At 43.3% G+C, this 17954-nt stretch overlaps 1 protein-coding gene and 1 long non-coding RNA gene across 4 annotated transcripts in view; one reads left to right on the top strand and one right to left on the bottom strand.

The window, feature by feature from the left end:
* The window catches only part of LOC117096948, a 71040-nt gene that overhangs the window by 39489 nt on the left and 13597 nt on the right, over window positions 1–17954 (bottom strand). The gene's annotated exons all lie outside the window — the stretch shown is intronic.
* The window catches only part of LAMA4 (laminin subunit alpha 4), a 150206-nt gene continuing 145284 nt past the window's right edge, over window positions 13033–17954 (top strand). For 2 of the 3 annotated variants that reach the window (XM_033234340.1, XM_033234338.1), the window contains exons 1-2: window positions 13034–13321; window positions 13470–13794. In XM_033234340.1, the coding sequence (XP_033090231.1) occupies window positions 13600–13794 (195 nt within the window). In that variant the 5' untranslated portion in view covers window positions 13034–13321; window positions 13470–13599. Of the gene's footprint in view, window positions 13322–13469; window positions 13795–17954 lie in introns of all 3 variants that reach the window. The other variant, XM_033234339.1, reaches the window with a different exon arrangement.

The following is a 17954-nucleotide window of genomic DNA, read 5'->3' as shown; positions in this document are numbered from 1 at the left end:
AAATTCTATTAATTTTATAGTTATCAACCTACCTCTCTGTCTTCTAGTTTTCTCCAGAACATATTAGTCATCTAAGTATTAATCTTAGTAGTAGTACCAATAATAATGGCAGCTAAAGTTTATTAAGCATTCTCTATGTGCCAGGCATTATTCTGGGCAATTTTCATACATGATCTTATTTTACAGTCACAAAAATTCGATGAGATAGGTACTGTTCCCTTTTTACAGATGCAGCAGCTAAGGTTTTGAGAATGAAATAACTTCTCAAGTTCACAGAGCTGATTAAGTTGGAGAATTGAAGGCTATAGAAACAAACTACAATACACAGGTTCACAGTCTGAATCCACAGGCTGAGTTTTTAACATCTAACTTCTCTTTTAATAAATGTCTACAGATTGATGAATTATGGAAAATCAAGGTATTCTGTATACTTTTTGCTTTCCTGAGGACTTCCTCCAAAAGATGTTTCTTTTCCACAAACTACCTCTTATTTCTCACTGATTCACTCATCACAGTCTGTTCCAAAACCATATGTTTCTCAAATTCCTACTGTTCTTGTATCAGTTAGAAACCTTTTTGTTGTAACAGAAAATCTAACTCAACTTGGCAATAAAGGGTATTTTTGGACTTGTGAAATTGGAAAGTTCAGATTCTACAGCTAAATACCATCTTCTGGGACCCATTGTCTCTTCTCCTTCCACTCTGCCTTCTGTGGGGTCAGTTTCTGCTAAACCTGGCTTCTCCCAGGACTTGTCAACAGCTCCAAGGGCAACAAAGTCTCTCTTCCACATAAAAGAGGAAAAAAAAAAAAAAAAGCTGTCCACCTTTGGAAGCTCTCTCCAAAGAATGAGAACTCCTCCTTCCAGAAGACCCCTGCACTCACAAGGGCTTCCATAGTGCTGCCCCCTCCTACTTCCTGCCCACCCCCCCAAAAAAGAGGAAGAAGCTATCTCATAGGAATTGCTGTCAGGCAACACCTTTCCCTGGCAGAGGAGCCAGACTGTGGCTTGGTAAATGCCACACAGTGTGTGTTGGTTGGGAAGCACCAGTAGCAAGCACTGCCTTCTTTCTTGGCCTATTATTCCATTGACTGAGTCTATTCAAGCTAAAATTCATGTCACTGTCAAGGAAATAGTGGTTTTATGAAATTAGATGTCTGCATTACACCTGGATTAATCCAGGGGTGGGACATTGTATTCAGGGGACAGTGACAGTTCATAAATGTTATTCCATCTTTGTACCCCCTTGAGACCTACATTATTACTGCAGCAATCTCCCAGCTGGACCAGACTCCAGTCTCTCTCCACTGCAGTGCAACCTCCACAGAGTTATCCAATGAACACTTCTTAACTCTCCGGTGATCTCTCTTTCTCCTAGCAGCAAACTATAAAGTAATCAGGCCATACCTACCTATTCTATATTATCTCCCATTATTCACCCAAGCCAGGTTTGTGCGGCGCTCAGCCATCTATCAACTTGCCTTTGCCTAAACATGAATGTGTTTTCCCATTTCTACACCTGAGCCTATGCTGTTCCATTTGCCAGAAATTTCTTTCCTTGTTCACCTTCCCCACCCATCTTCCCACATCTAATTCCTATACATGTGTAGATATCCAGCTCAAATCCTTTTTTTTTTTTTTTTTTTTTTTTTTTTAACAAGGTCTCCTCTGTCTCCCAGGCTGGAGTGCAGTGGTATGATCTCGGCTTACTGCAGTCTTGACCTCCTGGGCTCAAGCAGTTCTCCCACCTCAGCCTGTTGAGTAGCTGGGACCACAGGCTACTTAAAAATTAGCCACCGCATCCGGCTAATTTTCATATTTTTTGTAGAGACAGAGTCTCACTATGTTGCTCAAGCGATCTGCCCGCCTCGGCCTCCCAAAATGTTGGGATTACAGGCATGAGCCACTCACTTCACCTGGCCCCAGCTCAAATCTTTAATGCCTCCTTTTCTCATGGAGTTCCAAGGGATCCCTTCTTGCTTTCTCCCGCAAAGGCAATGGACTTTTGCCCATCTTGAGCACTGGGTGATTTGAATTGCCGGTACTGAAGTTCGTGCTACAGATCTTTCTTACTAGACGATAAGGATGTCCTCTAGTTTCATCTACACTTCCATGCACATAATAGAACCCAGTTAAAAAAAAAAAAGATGCCTTACATATTATGGATATATAATGTTTAAAAATGAGTATCTTTAAGTAAGGAATACAGTAAGGAATTCTTAGTAAGAATATGATCTGAGTGGGATTTCAAAAAAGGCCTTTTTTTTTTTTTTTTTTTTTTGAGAGGGAGTCTCACTCTGTCACCCAGGCTGGAGTGCAATGGCACAGTCTTGGCTCACGGCAACTTCTGCCACCTAGGTTCAAGAGATTCTCCTGCCTCAGTCTCCCAAGTAGCTGGGACTACAGGTGCATGCCACCACACCAGGCTAATTTTTTTTGTATTTTTAGTAGAGATGGGGTTTCACTGTGTTGGCCGGGCTGGTCTCAAATTCCTGACCTCGTGATCCCCCTGCCTCGGCCTCCCAAAGAGTTGGGATTACAGGCGTGAGCCACTGCACCCGGCCTCAAAAAAGTGTTGTTCAAAACTAAACTCTTCGTGTCTCCACTACCCTGACCTGCTCTTCCCATAGTCCTTCACATTCTAGTAATGGCAAATTCGTCATTACAGTCTGCTCAGGACAAAACATGTACATCAGCCTGGATTTCTTTCTTACTCTCATTCCCTATATCCAGCAAATCCCATTGATTTCACATTCACAATAAATCAAGAATTCAACTACCTTTCATATATAATCCCAACATCCTAACCCAAGTCATCATCGTGGCTCAACTGTATTATTGCAATAGCCTTTAAATAGCCTCCCTGCCTCTTCCCTTACCTCTTTCACTACAGTCTACTCCCCACATCACAGATGGAATAAGTCAGATCATGTCACTTCTCTGCACAAGACCCTCCAAATTCTTCCCCGCTCACTCAGAGAAGAAGCCAAAGTCTTTGTACACAATGATCCCAAAGGACCTATATAATCATCCTCCCCACAGCCCCTACATTTCACATTTCTGACTTTATCTCCAGCTATGCTTTACCTCTAACACTTCATTCTAGTCTATTCCTCAGTGAGAGCAGTACCTTCCTCCTTTCCATTACTCAGTTCCTGTTTCTTCTCTCTGGCCTGCTCCTCTACATTAATAGCTGCCTGGCTTGCCCCTTCACATCCCAGATTCTGCTCAGATATTGTCTTGTCAGTGAGGCCTCCCTGATGACCCAATTACTATTATTATTATTAGACAGTGTCTTGCCCTGTCACCCAGGCTATAGTGCAGTGGTGCCATCTCGGCTCACTGCAACCTCTGCCTCCCAGGTTCAAGAGATTCTTGTACCTCAGCCTCCTGAATAGCTGGGATTATAGCCACCATGCCTGGCTAATTTTTGTATTTTTAATAGAGACCAGGTTTCGCCATGTTGGCCAAGCTGGTCTCGAACTCCTGACCTCAAGTGATGCACCCACCTCGGCATCCCAAAGTGCAGGGCTGCACCTGTCCCTGATGACCCAATTTAAAATAGTTTCATCCCACTTTTCTCAGCTTGCATATTCTACCACTCCCACACCCTCTCTGCTCTATTTTTCTCCAAAGTATTTACCATGTGACCTACTATTTCTCTTATCTGATTGCTTATTCTTTATCTCTCTTCCACCTTTCTTCAGTTAGATGTAAACTCCACGAAGGCAGCAAATTTTGTCTGATTTCTTTTTTGCTATGGAGCCTAGAAAAATGCAGCTTGCAAAGTAGATATTTGAAAAGTATTTGTTGAATGAATGGATGGTGAATTTAACATCTTATTTCGATTATTAAATATTCAAGGAATAAGGGATGTGGTGGGCAGTGATATAGGAACCTTTCTTCTAAAGGTCTGGAGTCTACACTTGGCATTTAAAGCTAGATCATTCTCACTTGTAGAAGGAGAAAGAACCATATATCAATTTCAAATCGTAAGGCACTGTGAACATTTGAAGCACCATTATGGTTATGCCCTCTCTACTTCCAAAGTTTCTTCTGAAGTCAGTCGGTTTCCTAAAGAGAGCATGTCTGGGATGCACTTTCCATTATAGAGCTTTTGAGTTAAAATCTCACAGACTAGTTTCTACAGCTGCTCACACAGAGCAGGTTAGAGCAGATTTTAACACTTCATTCTGTGTATCTTCCCACCATGCTGACAGCAATCCTGATCTTAATGGACAGGTCCTTTGTGGTACTGGGAGTCGGGGTGGATGTACAGACACAAAAGTCAGTTTCTTAGGCCTCCTTTTTTGAAAGTGGTTCCATTCTTCTTAATTATATCATTTCATTAACAAGTCCCAGGAGCTCCTATGTTATATTGGTCTCATCAACTGAGCTAATTGATGTTGACACCGGCTGTTCTCTATTGAATACGTTACCGGGAGCATCTATCACTTTCCTTTAGTGCTGATGAAGTAATTATCCTATTAGACCCAAAGGGAGGGCCACAGCAGAGGCTGGTCAATAATCCTTGTTAGATCAGGCTCTCATTTGTTTGTTTCACTCTCCATCAGGCCAACCCACTCATTGCTACTATCATCCCCAAATGCTTCCTGAGTCCCCCCGTTCATGAGTACAGTCCCTGCCCTTGGGGTTAACAGAGCTCGCATGAGAAGCAAGGGCTTTTCCAGCCTCCTAACTGGTCTCTTAGCACTGCCCTCAATTCCAGGCCCCATCCACACCAGGAAGTCTTCCCAAAATTCAAATCTGAACACTGCAAGAAGAAGTTGACATATATTATGTACGGTTGGATTCATTTTTGTAAAAAAAAACAGATGGAATAGACAAAATGAATATGTATGAAACATATATAATATATAATAAAATATGTAAAGTATAAAAATAGATAGGATACATTAATATAGATGTCACAAAAGTCTGAAGGTATTTGCACCAAAGCATTTTCAGTGTTGTAAGTTATTGCCCCGGAGTAGTATGATTTCTGGTAACGATTATTTCCACCTTTTCTGATACATGTAATTTCTTTTCCTTTTTTTCTTTTTTTTTCTTTTCTTTTTTTTTTTTTTTTTTTTGAGACAGAGTCTTGCTCTGTTGCCCAGGCTGGAGTGCTGTGGTGTGATCTTGGCTCACTGCAGCCTCCACATCCCAGGTTCAAGCGATTCTTCTGCCTCAGCCTCACCGAGTAGCTGGGACTACAGGCGCATGCCACCATGCCCAGCTAACTTTTATATAAAAATTGCAAATATACCAGATAAAGTAAATATAGTAAGATTAAAAATTACATATATTAGAAAATTAGCTGGACATGGTGGTGTGTGCCTGTAATCCCAGCAACTTGGGAGGCAGGAGAATCACTAGAATCCGGGAGGTAGAGGCTACAGTGAGCTGAGATTGCGCTGGACAACAGAGCAAGACTCTGTCTCAAAAAAAAAAAAAAGAAAGTTAATGCAAATATGATCATGTCATTCCTATGCTTAAATTTATTCACCTAAAAAACAGTGAAGACAATTTTATGGTAAGATCAGTCAGAGATGCAAGCACCAGCTCTCCCCTACCCTGTAATCTAACTGGTACTCAGTGGTGGGAATGAAACGTGTAAGAGGGACAGTGTCTCTTTTTCTGCTGATTCTCCTCTCAGATGGAGATTCTCTTTTATGAATGACTTTGGTGGAAGTTCAGGCTGTTTGAGGAGGGGCAAGAGCACAGCAAGTGTGCTAGGAGAGGATGGAGGCCTTTTAAAAGTTGTTCTTTCTCCCATCAGTTTTATTGGGTTTTTGTTCAGGCTGTAAATACTAGGACTAACAGCTCCCAGTGTTCAGATTTGCAGTGGGGAAGGATCCTCTGTTACTTACTGGGCTGGGATTGGCGGGCAGTCCTGAGAGACCAGTAGGAGGCTGGGGAAGTCCTTTCTTTTCCTGCAGACTCTGTGGGCCTGAGAGCAGGGACGGTACCCTGTGAACGGGGGGGCTCAGACAGCATCTAGAAATCACATGGCTTTCCCACCTACCCATGGCGCCATGGGCCTGATGTGTCTGTTCCTCTGGTTTATTTTAGTTTAGTTTTTCAAGACAAGGTCTCACTCTGTCACCCAGGCTGTAGTACAGTGGTGCGATCTCACTGCAGCCTGGACTTCCTCCCACCCGAGGTTCAGGTGATCCTCCCACCTCAGTCTCTCGTGTAGCTGGGACTACAGGCACGTAGCACCATGCCTGGCTAATATTTGGGGGGGGGGGGTTGTTTGTTTTTTTGTTTTTGTAGATATGGAGTTTCACCATGTTGCCCAGGTTGGTCTCAAACTTCTGGTCTCAGGTGATCTGCCTGCCTGAGCCTCCCAAAATACTGGAATTACAGGCATGAGCCACCATGCCCAGACTTGTCTGTCATTCTGCATCTGCATTTCACTCCTGGAGCACCATCCTTCCCCACCTCCCATCAGTTCAGACTCAGCCTGGTTGCCCTCTTCTTCTCAAACCTCCCTGACTTCCCCTGGGTAAAAGGCTTGTTTGATATATTCTATCAGAAACCTTTCTGCACTTCCTCTTTGAAGTGCATCTGGGTAAAACGCTTTTTCGATATATTTTATCAGAAGCATGTCTGCACTTTCTCTTTGAACTCCTCTTAATCATTGCATTCCTTACAGATCCCACCAGACTCTTAAAAAACCCCTTGAAAGTCAGCTGGGCATGGTGGCTCATGCCTGTAATCCAAGCACTTTGGGAGGCCGAGGCAGGAGGATCACCTGAGGTTAGGAGTTCGAGCCTAGCCTCTGGTCAACATGGTGAAACCCTGTTTCTACTAAAAAATGCAAAAATTAGCCCGGTGTGGTGGCATGTGCCTGTAATCCCAGCTACTCAGGAAACTGAGGCAGGAGAATCGCTTGAGCCTGGGAGGTGGAGGTTGCAGTGAGCCTAGATTGTGCCACTGCACTCCAGCCTGGGAAACAGAGTGAGACGCTGTCTCAAAATAAATAAATAAATAAATAAATAAATACTTTTTTAAAACCCTTGACAGAATAATGTTTTTAGCATTTTATCCTCAGCATCTAAACCTGGTGTACTGAGCTATTTAATAAATGATGATTAAATAAATAGTATATGAATAGATGGATGGATGAAAGAATGAATGAGGAAGAATGCTGGTAGCATATACTAAAAGTCAAATGAGTCTATGACTGCAGAGGAAGCATAGGTAGCACATACTATTCATGTCGTGGGCAAAAGGCTGAGTAACAGAAGGAAGAACAAGTTTTTTGTTGTTGTTGTTTTATTATTATTATTTTTTGAAATGGAGTCTCACTCTTGTTGCCCAGGCTGGAGTACAAAGGCTCGATCTCAACTCACTGCAACCTCCACCTCTTGGGGTTCCAGCGATTCTCCTGCCTCAGCCTCCCAAGTAGCTGGGATTATAGGCATGTACTACCTCGCCCGGTTAATTTTGTATTTTTAGTAGAGATGGGGTTTCTCCATGTTTGTCAGGCTGGTCTTGAACTCCTGACCTCAGGTGATCCACCTGCCTAGGCCTCCCAGTGCTGGGATTACAGGCAGGAGCCACCGCGCCCAGCCTAGAAGAACAGCTTTTAAGCCCTATCCACCTCCTAGCACTCTCGTTGCTGCTCCTCCTCATAGAACCTGAACGTCCACCAGAGTCGTTCGTAGAAGGGAATCTTGGTCTGAGAGGACAGCAGGATCGGCAGAAAAAAAGAATCGCCATCTTACACTTTCCAGTCCTGCTACTTAAGTGCCAGTTAGAGACCTCACTGTGGGGGATAGCTCAGTTCATACTGGCTTCTCTCACTGATCTCATCACAAAATTATTGTCACTAGTACACAGTCCCCACAACAATCCTGTCTAGTTATGTCAAGATTAGCACCTACAAATTCAAAATAGCATCTGACGTGACTTTCTATTTACAGAAGGGCACATGGGATGTGTTAGTAACACCCTCCTTAGGGCTTTGGATGCTGAGGACAGGCCTAACAGCCAGGCTCTGAAGGAGTAGGCAGCCCTGATATGTATCTGCTGATTACCACACTAGGGGTCTCCAAAGGGAATTCCAGAAGCTTCTTTTGATAAAACCTCAAAACCATCAGATCTGCTGCTGCCAGAACCAAAAATAGCTTGGCCTAGTTGGGAAAGTATTGGTCTGGGAGTTGGATGGTGTGGGGGCCCTCGTTTGCACTAACTGGCTTAGTGTCCTTGGAGGCACCGTGAGCATCTCTGAATGCCCGGGCTGTCTTCCATGCATTGTGGATGAGGGGGCAGTGCCCCTTTCATCACGGGGCAGCTAGGTGTCCCAAAAACGATGACAGCCATGAAAGGACTGGGTGAACACCCAGCCCCAATCCCAGGAGGGAGAGAAAGGGAGAGTCGTGATAGGAAAGCAGCCACACCAGAAATGCTTCCCAGTTGTCCTGGTGGCAGGGATAAAATCCTCCTACACTCAGTCGTTTGGTGGTCGGGGAGTGGCCCTTTGGTGAGGAGGTAACTCGCCAAAGGATACTGCTGCCTTCTAACTTGCTGTAAATTAGTCAGCCGTGCTCTCTCCTCGTCTGCTTGACCTGTGACTCTGTGGCCCATGACTGCCTCATTCTTGGTTAATGCAAGGAAGGGCCCAGTAGCAGCCAGAAATGTGAATGACTGTTCTCAAACATGGGAGGTTACCTACACCAGGATAAATAAAATGATTGCCTTTCCTCTTCTAGAATAGTCATTTTGTTCTTCTCTAAGATTTGAAAATATAGTAAGGCAGGTCCCAGAATAACACTGTTTCTTTCAATATTGCTTTGTCATAACATTGGTGAGAAAAAAAAAAAAATCAATTCCTGGCTGAAGCCACTGTCTGTGTGGAATTTGCACGTTCTCCCACGTGGGTTTTCTCCAGGTACTCCAGTTTCCTCCCACGTCTCAAAGATGTCCTCGTTCCTTGGTATGTCTGCATGGTTCCAGTCTTAGTGAGTGTGGCTGTGTGCGTGAGCACGCCCAGCGATGGGATGGCCTTCTGTCCAGTGTCCCCAGCTTGAACTCTGAGCTGCCAGGACGGACTCCAGCCACCCCCGACTCTGAGTTGGAAGAAGCAGGTTGGAAAATGAATGAATAATGAAGAAAAATTATTATCAAACACAAATTCATGACGTCTACAACGATCATACAGGCGCATGACAATAAACTATGCTGCATGGAAGCGTTCAGCGAGCCCATCCCATTTGTTGTTGGATTTTTTTGAATTGCATGGTGGTAGGAGGTGCTTCTTACAATTTTTTGGCTTTTAAACATTTATTCCTTGCTTTAACCCACCACCACTATGATTGCTGTCACTCACTGATTCACCAAACATTGGGTAAATAATTCACTTGTTTTTATTCATCTTTCTGAAGTGTGTGTATAGCTCACATTTATTTTCACATTTACCATTATAGGCATTTTGGTCTTTATTTAGAAGTTTGGTGATGTTTTTGTGACCAGAACTGTGTCATAGGAATTTAATAAATCTTATTTATATCAATTAGCCTAAGGTGAAATTGGCTTCATTATATGTTATTTCGCTTAAAGTCGCAGTTTCCAAGAACATAGAGATAATGTTACACGAGGGCTTATTGTATAATTAAATGATATTTATTGAGCTCTGACTCCGTGCTGGTCTGTGTTAATGTTTATTTATATTCTTTCATTTAGTACCCATAATAACTCAGTGAAAATGTTACCGGAAAGGGGTGTCAATCCAGACCCCAAGAGCATGTTCTTGGATCTCATGCAACAAAAAATTCCAGGCGAGTCCATAGAGTTAAGTGAAGCCAAGTTTATTAAGAAAGTAAAGGAATAAAAGAATGGTGACTCCATAGGCAGAGCAGCCCCAAGGGCTGCTGATTGCCTATTTTTATGGTTATTTATTGATTATATGCTAAACAGGGTGTGGATTATTCATGAGTTTCCTGGGAAAGGAGTCGGCAACTCCCAGGAAACTAAGGGTTCCTCCCTTTTTTAGAGCATGTAGGGTAACTCCCTGATGTTGCCATGGCATTTACAAGCTGTCGTGGTGCTGGTGGGAGTGTATTCCAGCATGCTAGTGCAATATAATTAGTGTATAATGAGCAGTAAGCACGACCAAGGTCACCACCTTGATTTTGGTGGGATTTGACGGCCTTCTTTACTGCATGCTGTTTTATCAGCAAGGTCTTTGTGACCTGTATCTTATGCTGATCTCCTGTCTCATCCAGTGAGTTAGAATGCCTCACCTCCTCCGAATGCAGCCCAGTAGGTCTCAGTCTTATTTTACCAAGCCCCTATTCAAGATGGAATTGCTCTAGTTCAAACACCTATGACAAAAAGGCATCATTATACCCATTTTACAGGAGAGGAAACTTTCAGAGAGACTAAGTTACATGTCAAGCTCCCAAAACTACTACATGCAGACCCAGGATTTGAACCCTGTTTTATTTTATACAAAAATTCATCCCCTTGTGTATTATGCCATTTTGCCTCAAAAATAATAATAGTACCCGCATAAAGAAGATGAAGAGGAAGAGCTGGGAGCACATGTTTAACCAAAAATAAGAAGTCCATAGGTCTTAGACGAAGACCAGCACGGGGCCTACCAGCACTGGGCAGGCAGACAGAAGCGCGCCCAGATTAAATTAAAAGTGTGTGATTAATTGGCAGCTAGTAAAGAACAAGATGAAATCCTTCAGAAAACAAATATTTGAGTTTTGGTGTGCTGAAGAGATCTATATCTGAAGTCAGAATATTTCATATATATCATGTATAATTAATATTATTATTATTTAATGTTCTTTTAAAGGGAGAGTGGGTTGGGATAATTGAGCATAATCTGTTTTGTCTCAGAGTCTGGCCGTCTTTTCTCCCAGTATCAGTCTCTCGACTAAACCAAACATGTTTTTAATTTCTTCCACTTAATTTAGTAGGGTGACTAGTCTATGTAAAAGAAGATTATCATAATTTAGTTTCATAATTCCTTGCAATACTATTTTAATATTTTAAAATCAAAATATCACTTTGGAATCTCTAAGAATTGTTTTTGCTTCTTTTGGCTTCGGTTCTTTTGTATCATACAATTTTTTTTGTTGTTGTTGTTTGAGACGGAGTCTCGCTCTGTCGCCCAGGCTGGAGTGCAGTGGCCGGATCTCAGCTCACTGCAAGCTCCGCCTCCCGGGTTCACGCTATTCTCCTGCCTCAGCCTCCGGAGTAGCTGGGACTACAGGCGCCGGCCACCTCGCCCGGCTAGTTTTTTGTATTTTTTTAGTAGAGACGGGGTTTCACCGTGTTAGCCAGGATGGTCTCGATCTCCTGACCTCGTGATCCGCCCGTCTCGGCCTCCCAAAGTGCTGGGATTACAGGCTTGAGCCACCCCGCCCGGCCGTATCATACAATGTTATCATTTAAAATCAAAGACCTTACCATCAGATTTACCTGGGCTATAGTAGTAATTTTACCACTTACCCATGGCCAAATGTGTATGACAATCCCTACTTCACAAGATTATCATAAAGATGAAATTAAATGAGACAATTTTTTTTTTTTTTTTTTTTTTTTTTGAGCCAGAGTCTTGCTCTGTCGCCCAGGCTGGAGTCAGTGGTGCAATCTCAGCTCACTGCAACCTCCACCTCCCAGGTTCAAGCAATTCTCCTGCCTCAGCCTCCCGAGTAGCTGGGACTACAGGACCCTCCCACCACGCCTGGCTACATTTTGTATTTTTGGTAGATACTGGGTTTCACCATATTGGCCAGGCTGGTATCAAACTCCTGACCTCATGATCTACCCACCTCGGCCTCCCAAAGTGCTGGGAGTACCGGCATGAGCCACTGCACCCGGCCCTAAATGAGACAATTTATGTGATTTTTTTTTTTTCACATGAAAGGCACTCAAAAAATAAAAGTGACCATTTCTTTCACCTCTGAATTCATGCTCTGTATTTTGAAGTTGTAGTGTTGTGTATATAGATTAGTAAAAGAGAGCTTTGGAATCAGTGAGGCCCGGATCCAAATCCCATCTCTGCTTTCCACCAGCTGTGTGGCCTTGGGCAAATGTCCTAATCTCTCTGAACCTCGCTTTCTTCTTCTATAAAAGGAGATTAATGGTATTTGCAGGAATGCTGTGAGGTTTATAAATAGCATATGCCAAGTATCTGGCATATGTTAGGTGCAAAATAAATGGTTTTGCTTATGCTTAGATAAAATGACTTTTGTTCTATGAAATGCAGCTAATGATTAGGTTTTATGAAAAGGCTTTATTTATTTATTGCATGATTAGATTATATAAAAATGCTTTATTTCACCTAGAAGCTTACCTGGGTGTCATTTTATGGTTGTCTCATCTGACCATTTTTAAACCATGGTTGGATCTTCTGGAAATGTTTAGAGCTCGTTATGAAGCCAATGTAAACAGAGGTACCTATCAGCTGTTGCAGACACTATCCCATCCACAGGGGCACCCCTGACATAACCGTAGCCCAACTTCACCCTGAAGTCTTGGAAAGGTTATGTGATTCAGACAGATGTAGTAGGCATGAGATTACAGGCCAAGAGGAAGAGGCCGGGGCTGTGGGCAGTATATTTGACAGGCTCGTACACTGCAAGCCTTGTTCCGGGTCCCTTACAAAGCACCTCTTTAGGATGAAAACAAGATGTTCTTTGTAAATAAAAGTTCATGCATTTGGGTAATGAAGTCATTTTCCAGCGCTGCAGTGAAAGATATTCTTCTCCCAAGCCCTCTGGGTGAGGACTGTCGGGAGGAAGAGGGGTGGCCAGTGAATCTCCAGAGAAGATATGAGCACAAAGAGTGCGACAGTCTATCCCTAGAAAAAAAAACCGAGAAACCGTGCTCAAGAAAGTGGGCACCCTGATCCTCTGCCTTCAGAAATAATGTACCTCTGGTTCCTGCCCCTGGAATCCCTTTTCCACCCACTTTCCTGCAAACTAGCGAGGGCCACGTAAAAGATCTATATAAATACAGATAAGACATCCGGTACCTTGACTACATAAATAAGAGTGGTGAGGAAGCGGTCACAAAAGCTGAATATTCTTCTGGAGCCCTTGGAGGGGCTCCAAACTGAGAGGGGAGGGAAGGCCGCAGGGAAAGGCGGACCTCAGTGTCTGAAAAGCCAGCTTAGAGTGGGAGGGTCTGGAAGTGGAAGGTAAAAAGGGAGTGGTGAGAATGAATGTGAGAAGGAAGCCAGGACAGCGCAGTCCCCAGTACCGAACGGCCAGGGAGAGGAGGTGGCCTGGCGCTGGCGGGGCTCACCCCAATCCGTCTGCCCTTTGATGCCGGACTGTAGGCTCCGTCCATCTGTAGGTTCTTGAGCCAGAACCTCTGGGAGAAAGAGAAAAAGTGAAAGAGGGAGAGGGAGAGGGAGAGAGAAGGGGAGAAGGGGAGAGAGAGAGGGAGAGAGAGGTTGGGACTCTCCCTTACTCTAGCACTTTCCCTTTTTTTCCTAAGCTGCTGGTTGCGCTGCCACCTCCGGATACTGCACACGGATTGGAGGGAAAATAAGCGAGGCACCGCCGCACCACGCGGGGGACCCACGGAGACCTACAGCGCCCGAGCCCTGCTGGATGTCAGCGGAGAAATGGCTTTGAGCTCAGCCTGGCGCTCGGTCCTGCCTCTGTGGCTCCTCTGGAGCGCTGCCTGCTCCCGCGCCGCGTCCGGGGACGACAACGCTTTTCCTTTTGACATTGAAGGGAGCTCAGCGGTTGGCAGGCAAGACCCGCCTGAGACGAGCGAGCCCCGCGTGGCTCTGGGACGCCTTCCGCCTGCGGCCGAGGTACAGTGTCCCTGCCATTGCCACCCTTTTAGGGCACCTGCACCCCCGCGGGCTGTGCCACACTCGTCCTTCTCTCTCTCCGCCTATTTCCTCTCCCCATTGCCTTGAGAGTTTCACCTGGGCTAGGTCAGTTCGGAAACTTGAAATAGTTTTCCTTTGTAAGTTGCATTTGGATGTTGAGAGTTGAAAGTTGAGGCTTCAGAGTGTGTCTGCTCAAACGGGCGATAGTGCATGTGTTGTTGGTGCTCTGAGTTCATCTGCTAGACTCTCACCAGGGACTGCAGCAGCACATCGGTGACTTCTGCCACTTGCGTGTCCAGTAGTCATTTTGTCAAGCCACAGCACTTAACGTGTGTGCCCTGTCACTGGCTTCCTGCTCCTCTGCGCTGTTAGGACAGTGGGAACACTACTGCAGGCTTTTTGTCTCATATTAGGCAAGAAGTCTTCTGCAGCAGGGAAGGTGAAGGGGTGAGTGAGAGGGGCTGGTCATGAAAGGAGCTGTTAGGAAACTGCTGAGAGGATACCTTAAGTAGAAATGAGCCATTGTATTCCAGAAACAAGACGTTTCCATTAAAATCAAGCCTCGGGATATGCTATTGATAATACGTTTATTGAAAGAGCTGCTGTTTGAATATCTTACAATAGCTTTTAAGTTGGAAACAAAACCGGAATGTAGAGATCTGGTAAAGGAAAATGAATCCAGAACAAGTGATTTAAGAGGCCCCTGAACTGAAACAGACAACAGCATGTCCATTGCATGGGAGATGCTAAGAGGGAGGAAAATGAAGTCACCTAAGTTCATGGGAAAGGAAGGAGCAACTGACCTAACAAAACAAACACCACACTCTACAGCTATGGTTACAGCAACTGTACAAGTAAAACAGTTATGTGGATTGACACCATTTCTAACATCACTGATGCATGGATTATTGCTATGAATTCTGTTGTTAGTACAATTATAGTTATTAATTATCGATGATTAAAAATAAGGTGCATGAACATGGTCCTTCTTCAGAGTAAGCCCTACTCACATGCCCCAAAAAAGAGAGAGTGTGAACAGTGTCAGAATATACCAACTTCTCACTGTGGTATAAAATGTAGCCTCCATGAGAAAGAGGGAGCATGGATTGTGGTCAGCTTCATACCCAGAAACTTGGGGAGAAGCCAGACCAGGAGGGATTTCATGCAATGGGAAGGCTTTGCTTCTCTACAGGCTTGGAATTAACCCCAGGGAAGCATTATCTCCACCCGTTGCTTTGAGCATGGAAAGTCCCTGAATGAAATGCTTGACTTAAGAGTAAGATTGGCAGATAAATTGCAGGACACTCAAATGTGAATTTCAGGTAAATAATGAATGAATTTTTATCACATCCCAAATACTTCAGAGGACATATTTATACTAAAATTTGTTTTCACTGTTCATCTGAAATTCAAATTTATCCAGGCATGCTGTATTTGTGTCTGTTACGTCTAAAGAGACAAGCCATATACAACTGTTTTTTTTAACTCTCATCCCACAAAAAAAAAAAAAAAAAAAAGGAAAGTAATTTTTTGAGCTTTAGACAACCTTAAAATTAATGTTCAGACCCCAGGAAATTTCTTATGCGTGCTTATGTTTGGTGACGTAATAGGAAGGCAGCACAGTAAAGTGTTTTAGATTGCAGGTGTTCAGTCTGATGGTCCCAAGTTGAAATTTCGAGCTCTTTGACCTTGGGCAAGTTACAGATCCCCCACACTGCAGATAAACTGGTACTGACAGAATTTATTGATGCTTACTTCATACCTCATACTGTTACTGTAATGAAATTAGATAAAATAGAGTGCTTAGCATAGTGCTTGACGTAGTATAAATGCTTTATATATGCCAAGAGTTGTTATAATTGTTACTATCAAAAATGTGGATGATCAGATTTTAAAAAACCCTTATTCAAGAATATTCCTTAAAACCTTATGTTTATGGTTTTCTTTTACTTAATGTTATTGTTTCTGTTTATCTATATTCTTCCAACTGGAAAAAATAAGTCATATGGTGAGTTAAATTTGTAATACTCTCAGAGTCTAATAGGCTCAGAATGCCAGTGGAGGCCTTCAGTTTTGAAAAACAGAAAGAAGATATTAGTCATTCCAGGAAGGTCAAAGTATATGGTGTAGAAAGGGTGAGATTGAGGTAATTATGTTCCCACTGCATAGTTTCACATAATGCCTCCAGTTAGCCTGCGGTCCCATGGCGATCCCAACGCCCCACCATCAGGTTTCCCATGCTCTTTATAGCAGTAAGCAGACCTTAAACCAAATACATTCCGGAGACTTAATAACATGGTACAAACACTTTACTGGATTGGCTCAGGAGATGGTATTTGTGTATATATGTAGAGAGAAAGAGAACACGGACACATTATTCATGGGAGAGGTTCAATGTGTGGATGGGAGGATAATCTAAAAATACATTTTTACTTGGATTTATATGAATGGTTATTCTGCAATTCTCCTTCAGAGGGAAGGAAGAAAAATATTAAGGCAAGCATGGAGCAGTGGGAGGTGCTTGGCTAAAGGCCTTCCTGAGGTTCTCCTAAGCTCCTCAATAGGCCAGCTTGTGGACTCTCCATCCCTGAGTACTTGGCCCAAGACACAAACTCTGACATGCTGTATTGCTCCATGTGAGCCGGGAAGCAAATACATGAAATATGCACAGAATAAAAGGATAGAGACTGTTGACTGACCAAAAAAAAAGTCTCCTCTTTTCCTTGTAAAACAAGCCAAAGCTTCCCCCGAGATGCAAAGTATTTGAAAAGAAGAGCACCTGTGGGTAATTCCATACTAGTTGTGGGGAGGATTTTCCCACCTTTGCTTCTTGACAATTAATCTACTGAGTCCATTATTGCTGAGTTTATGGTGAGAACACTGATTCTCAACAGGTGATTCTCAAAAGGGAAGACTGGGCAGTTTCAATAATGATAATCAGTATTCTAATATTTCACATTAAGGAAAAGAAAGTCTATTCATTCCACCATGCACACTATAGCAAGAAAAACGAGGCCAAAGTCTTCTTGACCAATATAAATAAGGTAGATAGGGAAAAGAACTGGAGTGGGGGCAGGAATGAAGATGGGAACAACCCCACAAGAAGCCAGTAACAGAATGTCCTTGGGAAGAGTGAGATCCTTGTCCATCAAAAAGAAGCAGGAACCAAACAAGGTCAAGAACATGAGGTTGGAGGTTACACTGTGCAGCTGGAAAGAAGCCACACAGAGACTGAGAAACTGAGAAGGCAAGGACTCTGCTGACAGGGCAAGGTAGAAGGTGGTGGAGGGGGTGACGGTGCTGTTCCTAGCTTTCACAGATAAATGAGAGAATAAGGGATACAACTGACAACGTTGAGTAAATGCCCCTCAGAGGGGAAAAGAGGAATTTCTCTCCTAGAAACCTCAGCTTTGCTATTGTCATTATTGTTGTGTTAACTTCACTCCAAGAAGATCAGTGCCCATGAATGCACCCTACACCAGAAAAACTGACTTGCTAAAGAGAAACTCTATAAAGCAGACTAACTCTGAGGGACTTTCCCTTTTGACTCTTTTCCTTGTTGATGCATGACCCCATGTCCCAAAGCATTGTTAGGCTCCTGCCGTTAAAAGATTGCGGAATGTTTAATAAAAATATTTTAGATCTCTTTAACCATCTGCTTTCTTTTTTCTTATCTTGGTCACTTGCTTTGAAAAAGGTCCCATGGGATCACACCAAGACCTCCAGTTGCTAGCCTGGGTTATCACTCTCTACTGATGTTCTAACAATTCAATTCGGTTATCTGAACCCCTTTCACGCGGTCATTATGTCATTCATTTATTCACCCAACAAGCTGGTTTGGAGCCTTACCTCAAACGGAGCAATAAAATAGGCACAAGCAGGAATAGAAAGAAGCGTAGTCTCATCTTTGCCCTCAAGGGTGAGCAATTCAAGAGACAAAAAAAAAAAATACGTGGCCATTATATAAAGAACAGTGTACTAACATTCTATAAGAGTGGCTACAAGGTAAGTGCCATGCAAGGTAATGTGAAAAAAGTATTATTCCTGAGCTAGACCAGTAGGGCACAAAACTTACTTGCCAAACACCAAAATAGGCTTCCAAAACCTTATTTTAGAAGAACTGCAATATAGCGGTGGTG

This window comes from Trachypithecus francoisi, unplaced genomic scaffold (assembly GCF_009764315.1).
Source record: "Trachypithecus francoisi isolate TF-2019V2 unplaced genomic scaffold, Tfra_2.0 Lachesis_group15, whole genome shotgun sequence".
In the NCBI taxonomy this organism is placed as follows: domain Eukaryota; kingdom Metazoa; phylum Chordata; class Mammalia; order Primates; family Cercopithecidae; genus Trachypithecus; species Trachypithecus francoisi.
The sequence above is the reverse complement of the archived record's forward strand: the minus strand, read 5'-3'. Positions and strand labels throughout refer to the sequence as shown.